The following is a 12,177-nucleotide window of genomic DNA, read 5'->3' on the forward strand; positions in this document are numbered from 1 at the left end:
ATTCAATTATACAGGTAGAAATAGTTAAACTGGCATACGTTTTCTTGTGCATATTTTCACTACAATATAAAAAAAGGAAAGAAGGAATGAAGCTTTTCATTCAGTTATTAGAACTAGAAGACTCAAAATGAAAATATTGTCGGGATGGTAAAAATTAGTGAAAAGGACACCAAACCTGAGTTGTAGGACTGGCCCTGTGACTGGGTAAACTATTCAGACTATCTTGGCCTCGAGTTCCCTGATCTTCATTCTTTCATTCAACAAATACCTGTTGAGTGCCTACTTTAAACCAGACACTATCCTAAAAATCCTAGGCACCAGGAATACATCAATGAATAAAAATAGGCAAAATTCCTGCCGTGGTAGAGCTCGGTACTAGTAGAGTTACATTATAATCTGCGATTAGCCCTTAGATTATAATTACGTATCTGAAGACATCTCATGGTGAATGGGAAGCTGATCTGAGGTCACAGAATAGCCAATTTGCCAGACGGACTGGTTTGTTTTAAATCTCAGGTTTTACATTACCAGATTTTGTTCTGTATCCATAAGAGCATTTTATAAAATATTAAATTCAATTTATCTTTGGCCCAGGTCTCTGTTGCTACAGCTGGAGACTGCGGTAATTAAGAACACACGCCTAAGAAGGAAAGGGGTTTAAGGAAGAGAGTGGGGAAAAGAGACAAGCAGAGACGAGACACAAAGGTGGAAGGCGTCTGTGGCTGGCTGGCTTGGTAAGCTTCCCACAACCTCTTCGCTCTTCCTTGAATTTCTATATACCCCCCTTCTCCCCCCACCCCTGCCACACACGCCCTTTGTAGATCTTCAAGGATTGAGGTAATGTGAGAATGAAACCAGACGCGAAGCCAACGTAGGGAAATCCCCTTATAAAATCTCCAGCGTCCACGGGGATTCCCTCCAAAGCGGAAATTGAGAAAACAAGTTTTAGTTACGGTCTCGATCGCCATCTGGGGATCAAAATGCCACATCACACCTTCAGAGCAGAGACTTAGAACTTCTAACAAAGTAAAACAAGATTGTTAAATTTCTGAAATTTCACCATCTGGAATTTTGTTTGGTGGTTAATCTAGCATCGTGACGGTGTCCCCCATTTTGACTTGAAAATCCGGTCTTCTTTGAGTGACGACTTTTGCCCCCAAGCCCCACCCACTGATGACCTGTGGCTGCCTCTTTCCCACTTGACCTTCCCTCATCCCCACTACAAGCCTGGGCCAGAACCAGAAGAGGACACCATACTTCCCTGGGAAAATGTTTAAAAGGAAGAAGCTCCCCAATGAAGCAAGGGTCAGGAAGGCAGCTTCAGACTAAATCCTGAATGAAATTTTTGCTGCCCTGGGCACTCAGTGGAATCAGACACTCAAGAAACACTAAAAAGCAGAAACACGGTCTATGTGGCAGCCAGGAGACCAGGAACCAGTCTTACTGACAGTGCATTGAAAGTCGTGCCTCCAAATGCAATTCCATCTCACTCCAACAAGGCTGGCATTAATCAAAAAAACCACAAAATAATAAATGTTGGAGAGGTTGTGGAGAGATTGGAACACTTATGCACTGCTGGTGGGAATATCAAATGGCACAACTACTTTGGAAATCAATTTGGCGCTTCCTGTAAAAACTAGAAATAGAACTACCATACAATCCAGCAATCTCACTCCTTGGAATATATCCTAGAGAATTAAGAGACTTTACACAAACAGATATATGCACACCCATGTTTATTGCAGCACTGTTTATAATAGAAAAAAGGTAGAAGTAACCAAGGTGCCCATCAGCGAATGAATAAAAAATCAAACCCAGTGCCATTGAGTTGACTCCGACTCATAGAGACCCTATAGGACAGAGTAGAACTGCCCCATAGAGTTTCCAAGGAGCGCCTGGCGGATTCGAACTGCCGACCTCTTGGCTGTGCTTAACCACTACGCCACCAGGGTTTCCATGTGGATGAATGGATAGATAAATTACAGTATATTCACACAGTGGAATACAATGCATCGATAAAGAACAATGATGAGTCCATGAAACATTTCATAACATAGAAGAATCTGGAAGGCATTGTGCTGAGTGAAATTAGTCAGTTGCAAAAGGACAAATATTGTATAAGACCACTATTATAAGAACAGGAGAAATAGTTAAAACAGACAAGAAAAACTCTTTGATGGTTATGGGGGGAGGAGGGAAAGAGGGAGAGGGACTTCATTAATTAGATAGTAGATAAGAATTATTTTAGGTGAAGGGAAAGACAACACTCTATACAGGGGAGGTCAGCACAACTGGACTAAACTAAAAGCAAAGAAGCTTCCAGAATAAACTGATCACTTTGAAGGCCAGCATAGCAGAGGTGGGGGTTTGGGGACCATGGTTTCAGGGGACATCTAAGTCTATTGGCATAATAAAATCTATTAAGAAAACACTCTGCACCCCACTTTGGAGAGTGGCTTCTGGGGTCTTAAATGCTAGCAAGCAGCCATCTAAGATGCATCAGTGGGTCTCAGCCCACCTGGAGCAAAGGAGAGTGAAGAACACCAAAAACACAAGGTAATTATGAGCCCAAGAGACAGAAAGGACCACATAAACCAGAGACTACATCAGCCTGAGACCAGAACTATATGGTGTCCGGCTACGACCCATGACTGTCCTGACATGGAACACAAGAGAGAAACCCTGAGGAAGCAGGAGAGCAGACCCCAAATTCTCGTAAAAAGACCAGACTTAATGGTCTGACTGAAACTGGAAGGACCCTGGAGGTCATGGTCCCCAGACCTTCTGTTAGCCCAAGACAGGAAGCATTCCCAAAGCCAACTCTTCAGACAGGGACTGGACTGGACTATGGGATAGAAAATGATACTGGTGAAGAATGAGCTTCTTGGATCAAGTAGACACGTGAGACTATTTTAGCATCTCCAGTCTGGAGGAGAGATGAGAGAGCAGAAGGAGTCAGAAGCTGACCAAATGGACACGAAAACAGAGAGTGGAGGGAAGGAGTGTGCTGTCTCATTAGGGGGAGAGCAATTAGGAGTATATAGCAAGGTGTATATAAGTTTTTGTATGAGAGACTGACTTGATTTGTAAACTTTTGCTTAAAGCAAAATAAAAATTTTTTAAAAAGTGCCTCCAAATTGAATACAAAGCATTCAAAGAACAAGGAAGACAAGTGAGATTGACATGATCAGCACTGGTGGTCATCACCCAAGTCAGAACATGAAAGACATGGGGACTCCATGTCCTAAGAGCCACAAAAACTAAAACTTGAGGGCAGAGCAGGGAGAGAGGAGGATCAGGGACAAGAACTGAACAGTAAACCCTTACTCAGGTGGAAGAAGTTCAGAAACTTAATCTTCGTTATGCAACACCCAGAGTTATTGCTCTGAGGATGTGATGTGGCAAAGGGACAAGGACTGGATAGATTTGTTTCTATTGGTGGGAGCTGGTAACAAACAAGGCAGGGGCAAAGGAGTAGAGTCATATTCTATATGAGGTACATATACTCTTTCAAGTATACTATGATTGATAGCTGGTTGAGCTCTGGAGATACAAAAAATGAATAAGTCATAGACATATTAAAGGTAAGGCATATTAGAAAGATGTATACTTGAGAGTTGAGCTTTAGCAAAACTAAATCATTTTTGTTTCAGGAAGAACATTCTTAAATGAAACTTCCCTTTTTATTTATTTATTTTTACTGCCAGTGGGTAGCACTGAAGAATACAAGGGCTACTTGTACAGTTTAGTGTCACTGCCTTGATTTGTGCTAAAGCACCAACAGTTTTGCCCATCATAGGGTTTTGCAAATATCAACGTAATGAAAAGGGCAAATTAAGTCTTAGTATTATGATAATAATTTTAACCACATTAAAAAAAAACACATAGACCCCCCTAAAAGTGTCCCAGGGACCCCCAGGGGTCCTCAGACCACACCTTGAAAACCGCTGGAGCAGAGGGACATTGACATAAGGTATGGGTGAGCATTAGATATACAGTTACTCACAGAAACGATACTAAAAAGGGAGTGAGTATTGTATTCAGTGGCACGTGATCCAGTAATTTAGGTATATCACAACTATAAAAATGGAGGAATAATGTGGAGAACAAAAACAAAAGGAATTTTTAACTGTTTTCGGTAATCATTTTGGTGGTTATGGTATGAGTATTATGTCTTTGAGTGGCGCAAACTATTTGCTGTCAGTTACTAACGGAAAGCTCGGCAGTTTGAACCTGCCCAGTGATGCCACAGAAGAAAAGCTTGGTGATCAGCTTCCATAAAAATGAGAGCCAAGAAAACCCTGTGGAGCTCAGTTCTACTGTGTAACACGTGGGGTCACCATGAGTCGGAACTGACTCGGCTGCACTGGGTTTGGTTTGGTTTTTGGTTTAGTATGAGTTTTATTACCCTTAGACTGCTGTGTATGTTAATACGGAAAAGGCAAATGAGTAAGTGTGGATATTCTGTGTCTTTCTCTGTGTCCTTAAAAATCATGGTGTGGAAGAAAGGAGATGCCAATACAATATAATATAGAAGAGATTAATTTTTTATTTAAATTGTGCGTGGATGTGTGTGTGTGTTTCCACGAAGAAGTCCTGACACAATGACCAATTCCTAACTCTGGATTATGATCTGTGATGATATTTCCTGCTAGGATAAACCAGGGCTTTCTGGAGAAATAGCCGACTCCAGGTTGGGGCAAGAAATGTACAAAATGAAACCGGAACATCTTGTCATAGCAGATAACAAGAAAACTAAAAACTTGTCAAAAGAACTCAGGAGCCTCTTGAAGAAGTTTCCACTGCCCAAAAATGAAACATTTGAGCTTCCACGAGGATAAAAATTGAAATGGATTAAAACCCATCAATATTTAAATCCTTGATTTCATCACGATACCAAAAAAGAGAGGAAAACTTAATTGGTCACCTTTGAATGACAGCAGGGAAAAAATTCATTATCTTGAAAACTGGTAAATAAAAAGAGTGAAACATTGACCCCGCCTTTCTACCATACCATTGGACAGCCCAACAGTAAATGATGAGACCTATCTCTTTATAGAAATAATGGAGCATATAAATGAGGAAGGAATAATAGAATTATCACCATTTTGCAATCCCCAGTGAATGAATGGACCTCGGCAACATAACATAACATCATAAAAGAGAGACAATTATGTGCCTCACAGTGAAAGACAGTACTACCCAAGTCTGATCCAGCCTTGAATCCAGGTGCCAATTTGCAAGAAATGCCGACACAGAAACGTGTTAAATTATACCATGCATGTGCAATCAGCCAGATGTAGATTGTGGGAAACTCAGGTTTTTTCAACAGATTAATCATAAGGAAAAGAAATTATAAGTAACATAAAAGACATAAAAAAAAAACTTGGCACAACTAAGGTATAGTGTCCACAGATGCAAGTGTGGGTGAATAGACTATACAGAAACAAGAAAAGGGCTACAATAAAAGTCAGGATATGATTAGTTTGGGGGTGAGAGAAGGGGTTTTGATTGACACGAGGCACTTAAGAGACTTCTGGGATGCCTGGCAAACTTTTATTTCTTGACCTGAGCGGTGATTACAGGGATTTTACTTTAAATAACTCATTAAATTATACATTTTATGTGGTTATCTGTATCTCTTTTGGAGCCCTGGTGGCATTGTGGTTAAGAGCTAAGGCAAGCTACAACTGCTAACCAAAAGGTCAGCAGTTCAAATCCACCAGCCACTCCTTGGAAACTCTATGGGGCAGTTCTATTCTGTCCTGTAGGGTCGCTATGAGTCGGCATTGACTCAACAGCAACCGGTTTTTACAGGTATCTCTTTTATTTTATGATTTTAAAAAAGTGTTTTAAAAAAACAGAAACAAGGAAATAGTGGCTGAACATTTGTCTTCTGAAGACTGTGGAGACTGCAGTTGGAACAGAGAAGGATTTGGGGATAACAATTTATAGGGCCAGGGCTGGGCCACAGAGAAGTAAAAAGTTTGGGACTGGAAGGAGGTAGGTCTTAGGAGGATTTCTGGAGAGTTTTCTTAGAAATGAAGACTTAATAAAGCATACAAGTAGCAGGAGGAAGGGCAGAAGGGTGGAATATGCAAGATCTCAGAACACAAATCTTGTAGAATCAGTCCAGTATTTCCCTAAGGATTATGGAAAAGGGCCACTCCCAGAACGCTGATCTCATGACTGTCATTTATCTAGTCTAGGGGCCCAGGCCACTCAGTACTTCATCAGGATCCCAGAGAAGCTTCACTTAGGACCTTGGTATGGCTGTGGTGGAAGAACACCTCTTGAGACCTGCAGGGACAGTGGTAAAGGTCTCATGAGACACCCACCCTTCCATTTCAGGGACTCAGGAGATAGCACCACCCAAATAGAGTCAAAGCCACCCTATATCTCCTTATCCCAATGATGTCTCCTCTTTGTCAAAGGACCAGCAGAATGATCTGCCACCCACAGGCAAGGAAGGAAAGACGTTACCTCATCATCAGACAACTGGGTCTCCACATAACCTGGAGAGAAAGAGAGAATGCCCAAATTAGGACCAAATGAGTATCATAATGCTGAAGGGATGGAGGATGGTCTGCAATATCAGAACTCCATCTTCATGTACACCCTCCAATGTTTCTGGCTTCAGAAAAGACTATCCCAATAATTCCTGAGATGTATAATCAGTCTTCCCTGACTCAGATCTTTGACATTAAGGAAAGTCAGGGCTGGGGGAAGACACATGGCAAGTATCAGGTACTCCTCAGAGGCTTGTTACCTTTCTGACCCCTGAAGTGGATGACAATCCCCACCAGAAGGAAGATTATCCCAAATAGTAAGGCTCCAACTCCACTTAGCACCTTCCTCCAAGAATATTCAGACTGAGCTCCTACAGGAAACAAGTCTTAAAGTTAGTAAAAAAGCTCCCAGTATTTGATGGATCTTCCTGAAATTCCAGAGCCTGTACTGGGTGTCATGTCCAATGCTGCCTAGAGAAGGGATGAATTTAGAAATGGCTCTTTGAGGCCAAGGCTTGCACACATGGAGTTACCTCCCATCTGTTACTGCCTCTTACAACCTATAAGAATGGCCCCTAAATACTAAAACCAAAATATTAGAGGGTACTAGTTCCCGGGGAGGAGGTCTGGTTGTACAATGGGTGGTCGTGGAGTTCCCAAGGTGGAAGAAAATGATGAGGTGTTTGGACCTCTTTAATCTTGGAAAGTAAAAATCCATTGCCGTCGAGTCGATTCCAACTCATAACAACTCTATAGGACAGAGTAGAACTGCCCCATAGGGTTTCCAAGGCTGTGATTTTATAGAAGCAGAGTGCCACATCTTTCTCCCATGGAGCAACTGACGGCTTGAACTGCCAACCTTTTGGTTGGTGAGCAGCAGAGCTCTCAACTACTGTACCACTAGGACTTGGAAGGTATGGGATAGATATCTGCAATGTTTACTCCCACTCTAGCCCAAGGACTCCAGATCTCTGTGACTCCCCCAGATCAGGGAAAAGAATTGATGTTGTGACCAAGAAGTGTGCAGAGGTAACACAGGCCCCATATAGATTCAGTATGATCCTGAGTCAGGCCCAGAGAGTACAAGAAGCTGACTCTCACTCCACTCCACAGAAACAGGGCTCAGCAGGCTGGGGTGGTACACAAGGCAGGTGTAGACATCTCCAAGTTCAGGAGTTATTTCCAGCATCACCATAGTCTGAAAAGTCCAATCTCCATTCCTGATAAGGCCAGTGGACATGACCCCAGCTCTCTCCTCCTGCCCATTCCGGAACCACTTGACCTTGATGTCCCCTGGATAGAAATTTGTCACAGAGCAAAGCAGCAAATTGGGGTGTTGTAGGGATGGGGTTCTCTCTGGATACACCGTCACCTCTGGTTGCACTAGGAGGAGAGAGATGAGACATTGTGAGAGAAAACCACCAGCTTTCCTTAAAGACTAATCCCTGCCTCTGATCTCTTGCATGGACCTCAGTGGGAAAACCTCAGCCCCAAGACTCAGAAACTGTGTATGCCAATGTCCCAAGAAGGACTTAAGCCTTATTAGACACTTCCACAGTTACACCTTCTATGAGAGTACACTAGTCCTTAAAGCCCCTGAAGACTTAAAGGTCTAGGATCAAGACCACAGTGACCTGATCTGTGAGAATAATGAGTGGGTCACTGTCGAAAACAAAACATACACACAGACTTCCCTGTTCATAGGCCACTTATCCTGAAGCAGACAACTGCCTACCATAAGGAAGAACCATGGTCAGGTTTGCGTGGGGGAGATTTCCTGAACCCCACCGAACCCCATCTTCCACCTCACCTTTTCTCCCCACTGTGAAGGATGCACCAAGTTTGTAGTTATATCTGCAGAGTGCATCCACAGAAGCTCTGCTCCTCTCCAGTATATCCGTCCGGTTGTTCCATCGCTCAGCATCCGGCTTCCCCAGCTCCGTCAATGCCACAAACATCCCCACATCACTGTCAAAACGTGCATACTCCTCCAAGTTAAAGATGAATCGAACGACAAACTGCACCTTTTCTGTCCCATTGGTGAAGTAACAGTCAGCCTTTGCCTGAACCACAAAATCTTCTGGAAAACCAAAATAAAAAAGAACCATGAGCCAGCCCCCATCTTTAGGAAACACATGCCTGGTAAATTATACCAGAGCACATGGATTTAAGAGGACTTTTGCTCTCAGTAAATAGTTCAAAGTAGGCTCTTTTCCCCCATGCCCCACCCTGATTCCTTTTACCAAAAAGACACCCATGATGGGAAGAAGCCCAAGGCCCATCCTACCAGAGCAGCCAAACAGGAGACATGTAACCCAAAGAGAGAGTCCCAAGAGATATAAACATTCATTCATTTGTTTATTCAACAAATATTTACTGACTCTGTTCTATGTCAGACACTGGGCTAGACTCCTCCCAGCCAAGCTTTCAAAAGGCAAAGGTTTTAGCTCCCTTTATTACCAAGGCAGAATAATCCATCCTCACATAAAATAATTCAACAACACCAGTGCCCTGGGCAGGTTCAGTCTACACGTTCCAGCTGGAATAAAGCAGACGAGGGAGAGGGGAGTAGCAAAGAAACACAGAATAGGTGCATGAAGGTGTGAAACTACCCTTCTACCTTCCGCTCACTATGAATTTTCTCCAAGAATTTTACTTTAGGCTGTTTCCTTTACACTCTTGCTCAGAGACCTCATCCGTTTCCTTGGTGCTAACCATTACCTCTGTTGATGCTGAAAAAAATTAATATTAATCCATGGTTTGAAGATGCCTTTTGTTATTATTATTGTTACCATTACCATCACCATGCATACCTACAATTCTAGTATTCACAACAACATGGTGGTAAGGAATGTAAAGTTAGCTTAAACCTTCTAGGACTTTTCTATCATTGTCATTGAAATGGAATAAACAAAAATTCAATTCCATTGTCCATTATGATTTTCTGCTTTGAAAGTACCTTACTAATATTGATACTGATTAGTTTGAACTATATATTAACTTTCAAACCCTGTGCCTCATTTCTAATCTGCTCATGTTTCCCAAAGTTGTTTAACTCTCCAACGCTATTTTACTAGTCCTAATAAGTAATAAAAAGTATGATTCTTATTTCCATAGCATAAGTAAAATTTGCCTTAGATTTGAAGAACTGGAAAATTTTAAGAGACAAATGGGTAAGTGGTCTTGGATTAGGTCTCAATTTATTTAAGTTCTAGTGTTATAGCAAGTAGTTTTATTTAGGAAAAGACACTTCCCCTCCCTGAGCCTGCTTCCCCATTGATAAAGATGAGTTTAAGTTCACATCCAACAGCATCAGGCTTCCCAAGCTCCGTCAATGCCACAAACATCCCCATATCACTTTCAAAAAGCATGGTGTGAAGTGTAAAGAAATATAGAATATAGTCCAATGCACAATGACATTTATTAAAACTTTAAAATACAAACAGAAGAACAATACTACATGTTTTTAAAGGCCACCTTCATACTTAAAGACATACCAGACTCAGAATGGATATCTATGGAGGGGAAGGAATAAGAGCGGAGATTAAAAAAAAAAAAAAAACGGAAGAGAGTCCTTTTACTGACCAATGATTACAATGTGCTGTGAACTCAATGGGTAAGATTAACTCAATTCCTGTGCACTTGAGAACAACAATAAAAGAAAATTTAAATGGAGTTAATAATGCAAGTTGGCCAGTAAAGAGCCCTCAAAGAAATGGCATTTGAAACTTGAAGGATAATTGCTACTGATCTCAAGTTGTAAATTTACTTTCCTTTCTAAGTTCAGAGGCCCCCTCCAGGAACTACTGAGCAGATCATAAGGACTGTGGCACCCTTCCTGGATCAGCCATACTCATCTCTGACTCAGTAGCTAATTTCAGGTAAAGTTCCAATCTCCAGGTAAAGTTCCAATCTCCATTTCCTCGCCATTTATGTTCTTCTCTATTTCCTTTTACATTCTGAGTCAGAAAAAAAAAAAAATCCAGAATTTTTAGTCATCATTGAAGATCTGTGCTGGTTTTTTTTTTTTTTTCAGTTGTGTTGTTTAATGGGCGTCATAAGCTCAGAGTGGTTTCTGTTCTCTAAGAAAAATGTTCCTCTCCCCCTAAGTTTGTTCCTCTTTTGTATTTTTGAGACTTTGACATTCAAAGTGGGCTCTGTTCTCAGCACATCACATCCTGTTTTCTGCTGATAAATAATGTGTTTTTGTGGTCTAACATTGCTTCATATTTGCGTGGCCTGTCTCTGCAGCTCAAAAAAGAACAGCGATAAATAACATGTACCTGGTAGTCTGAGGACAGGGATGATGTTGTCAACTTCTCTTACTTCTCAAAGCTGCTTAGTACGACTCTGACCATATAGTAGGGGTTTGATAAATGCCAGAAGAAACAATGTTTGTTTTCAATTTCTTTTGCCCACAGTTGAATATGTCAGTTGGATAAATACAGAAACAGTGACAATCATCAGAGAAAACTCCTGGCTGAAGAACGGTAGCTACTCTCAGACTGGCTCCAGGTTTTACGATTTTCAGTGACTGAGAATGATACAGTAAGGACTCTAAACAGGACAAAATGTTTCCCTTCTTCCTGCCTCCCTACTCCTGGAATCTGTGGCTTCGGCACAGGAAGTCCTTTTTCTCAGCAGTCCATTGTGTGTGGCAAAGGAGAGAGAAGTATTTTTCTGTCAAAGAACTCTGCTCTCTGGAGCCAGAAGCCACTTCCAGTCGGGCCATGGCATAGAGTTATAGGGAAAGGCATCTCTCCCCCAGCCAATTCTTGAACCAAATAAAGAAATTTCTCTGTTCTTACCTGGAAAGTCTCTGCCTTCAGTCACAGAGGAATCCAGCCTGATCAGATTCACTAATAGAACCACCACCCAGGAAACCCACCCAGAATCCATTCTGGAGAATAAAAATGAGACAGTAAAATCAGGCCAGCCCCTTCAGAATGGAGCTTGTCCCCACACAACTCCGTCAAGAAATATGCATTAAGAAGAGTATAGATATCTTCCTGGTCTCTTCAGGATTGGAAACTCCTCAGATTGATAACCAATCAGAAAGAAGAGTTTTGCATCATTAGGTGCTGGGTAGAATGCTTTCATAAAGTCATGTTATACCAGTCAAGAATTGTTTGCCACAGAATCACTGACAGTAGTTTAGGTGTATGGAAAATTGACTGCGGGAAGAAGGAAAATATATATATATATATATATATATATAACATAATATGGGGTCTTAGAATAACTTGACAGATTGTTTATTATGTATCCCTCTATACTCTTTAGCACTGTCCCTGGCCTGTTGTGACCGATAGGATCTCCCTTCCCATCAGGTGGATGACATTGCCAATGGAGAGTATGTAAATAAAAAAGAATATTCTGAGGCATGTGCCTTAAAATGTGTTAGTGAAGGGATTATCAAAGAAGAAATAGAAGAGATACAGAATAACCAAAAAACTTCTTGCTGTCGAGTCACATAGCAACCCTATAGGACAGAATAGAACTGTCCTGTAGGGTTTCCAAGGAATGACTGGTGGATTCAAGCTGCCAACCTTTTGGCTAGCAGCCATAGCTCTTAACCACTGGGCCACCAGGACTTCACAGAATAACCAGGAGTATAATTCCTTGTAAATCAAGAGAGGGCCACAAAAAAGAGAGAGAGAAACACAGA

At 41.6% G+C, this 12,177-nt stretch overlaps 1 protein-coding gene across 2 annotated transcripts; it reads right to left on the bottom strand.

Annotated features, from left to right (window-relative positions):
• Nucleotides 1-1,709: 1,709 nt before the first annotated feature.
• On the bottom strand, nt 1,710-11,509 carry LOC126078824 (HLA class II histocompatibility antigen, DO beta chain). 2 transcript variants are annotated; one of them, XM_049889647.1, is made up of 6 exons: nt 11,318-11,509; nt 8,320-8,589; nt 7,605-7,892; nt 6,770-6,880; nt 6,484-6,515; nt 1,710-6,300 (listed from the first exon to the last, which is right to left on the bottom strand). In XM_049889647.1, the coding sequence occupies exons 1-6, from the start codon at nt 11,406-11,408 to the stop codon at nt 6,253-6,255; spliced, it is 840 nt and encodes a 279-aa protein (XP_049745604.1). In that variant the 5' UTR covers nt 11,409-11,509; the 3' UTR covers nt 1,710-6,252. The 2 variants fall into 2 exon arrangements, with proteins under 2 accessions (XP_049745604.1, XP_049745610.1); XM_049889653.1 differs by having other exon boundaries at nt 7,611-7,892; nt 11,318-11,508.
• Between the last annotated feature and the right edge of the window lie 668 nt (nt 11,510-12,177).

This window comes from Elephas maximus, chromosome 1 (genome assembly GCF_024166365.1).
Source record: "Elephas maximus indicus isolate mEleMax1 chromosome 1, mEleMax1 primary haplotype, whole genome shotgun sequence".
Taxonomy (NCBI): Eukaryota; Metazoa; Chordata; class Mammalia; order Proboscidea; family Elephantidae; genus Elephas; species Elephas maximus.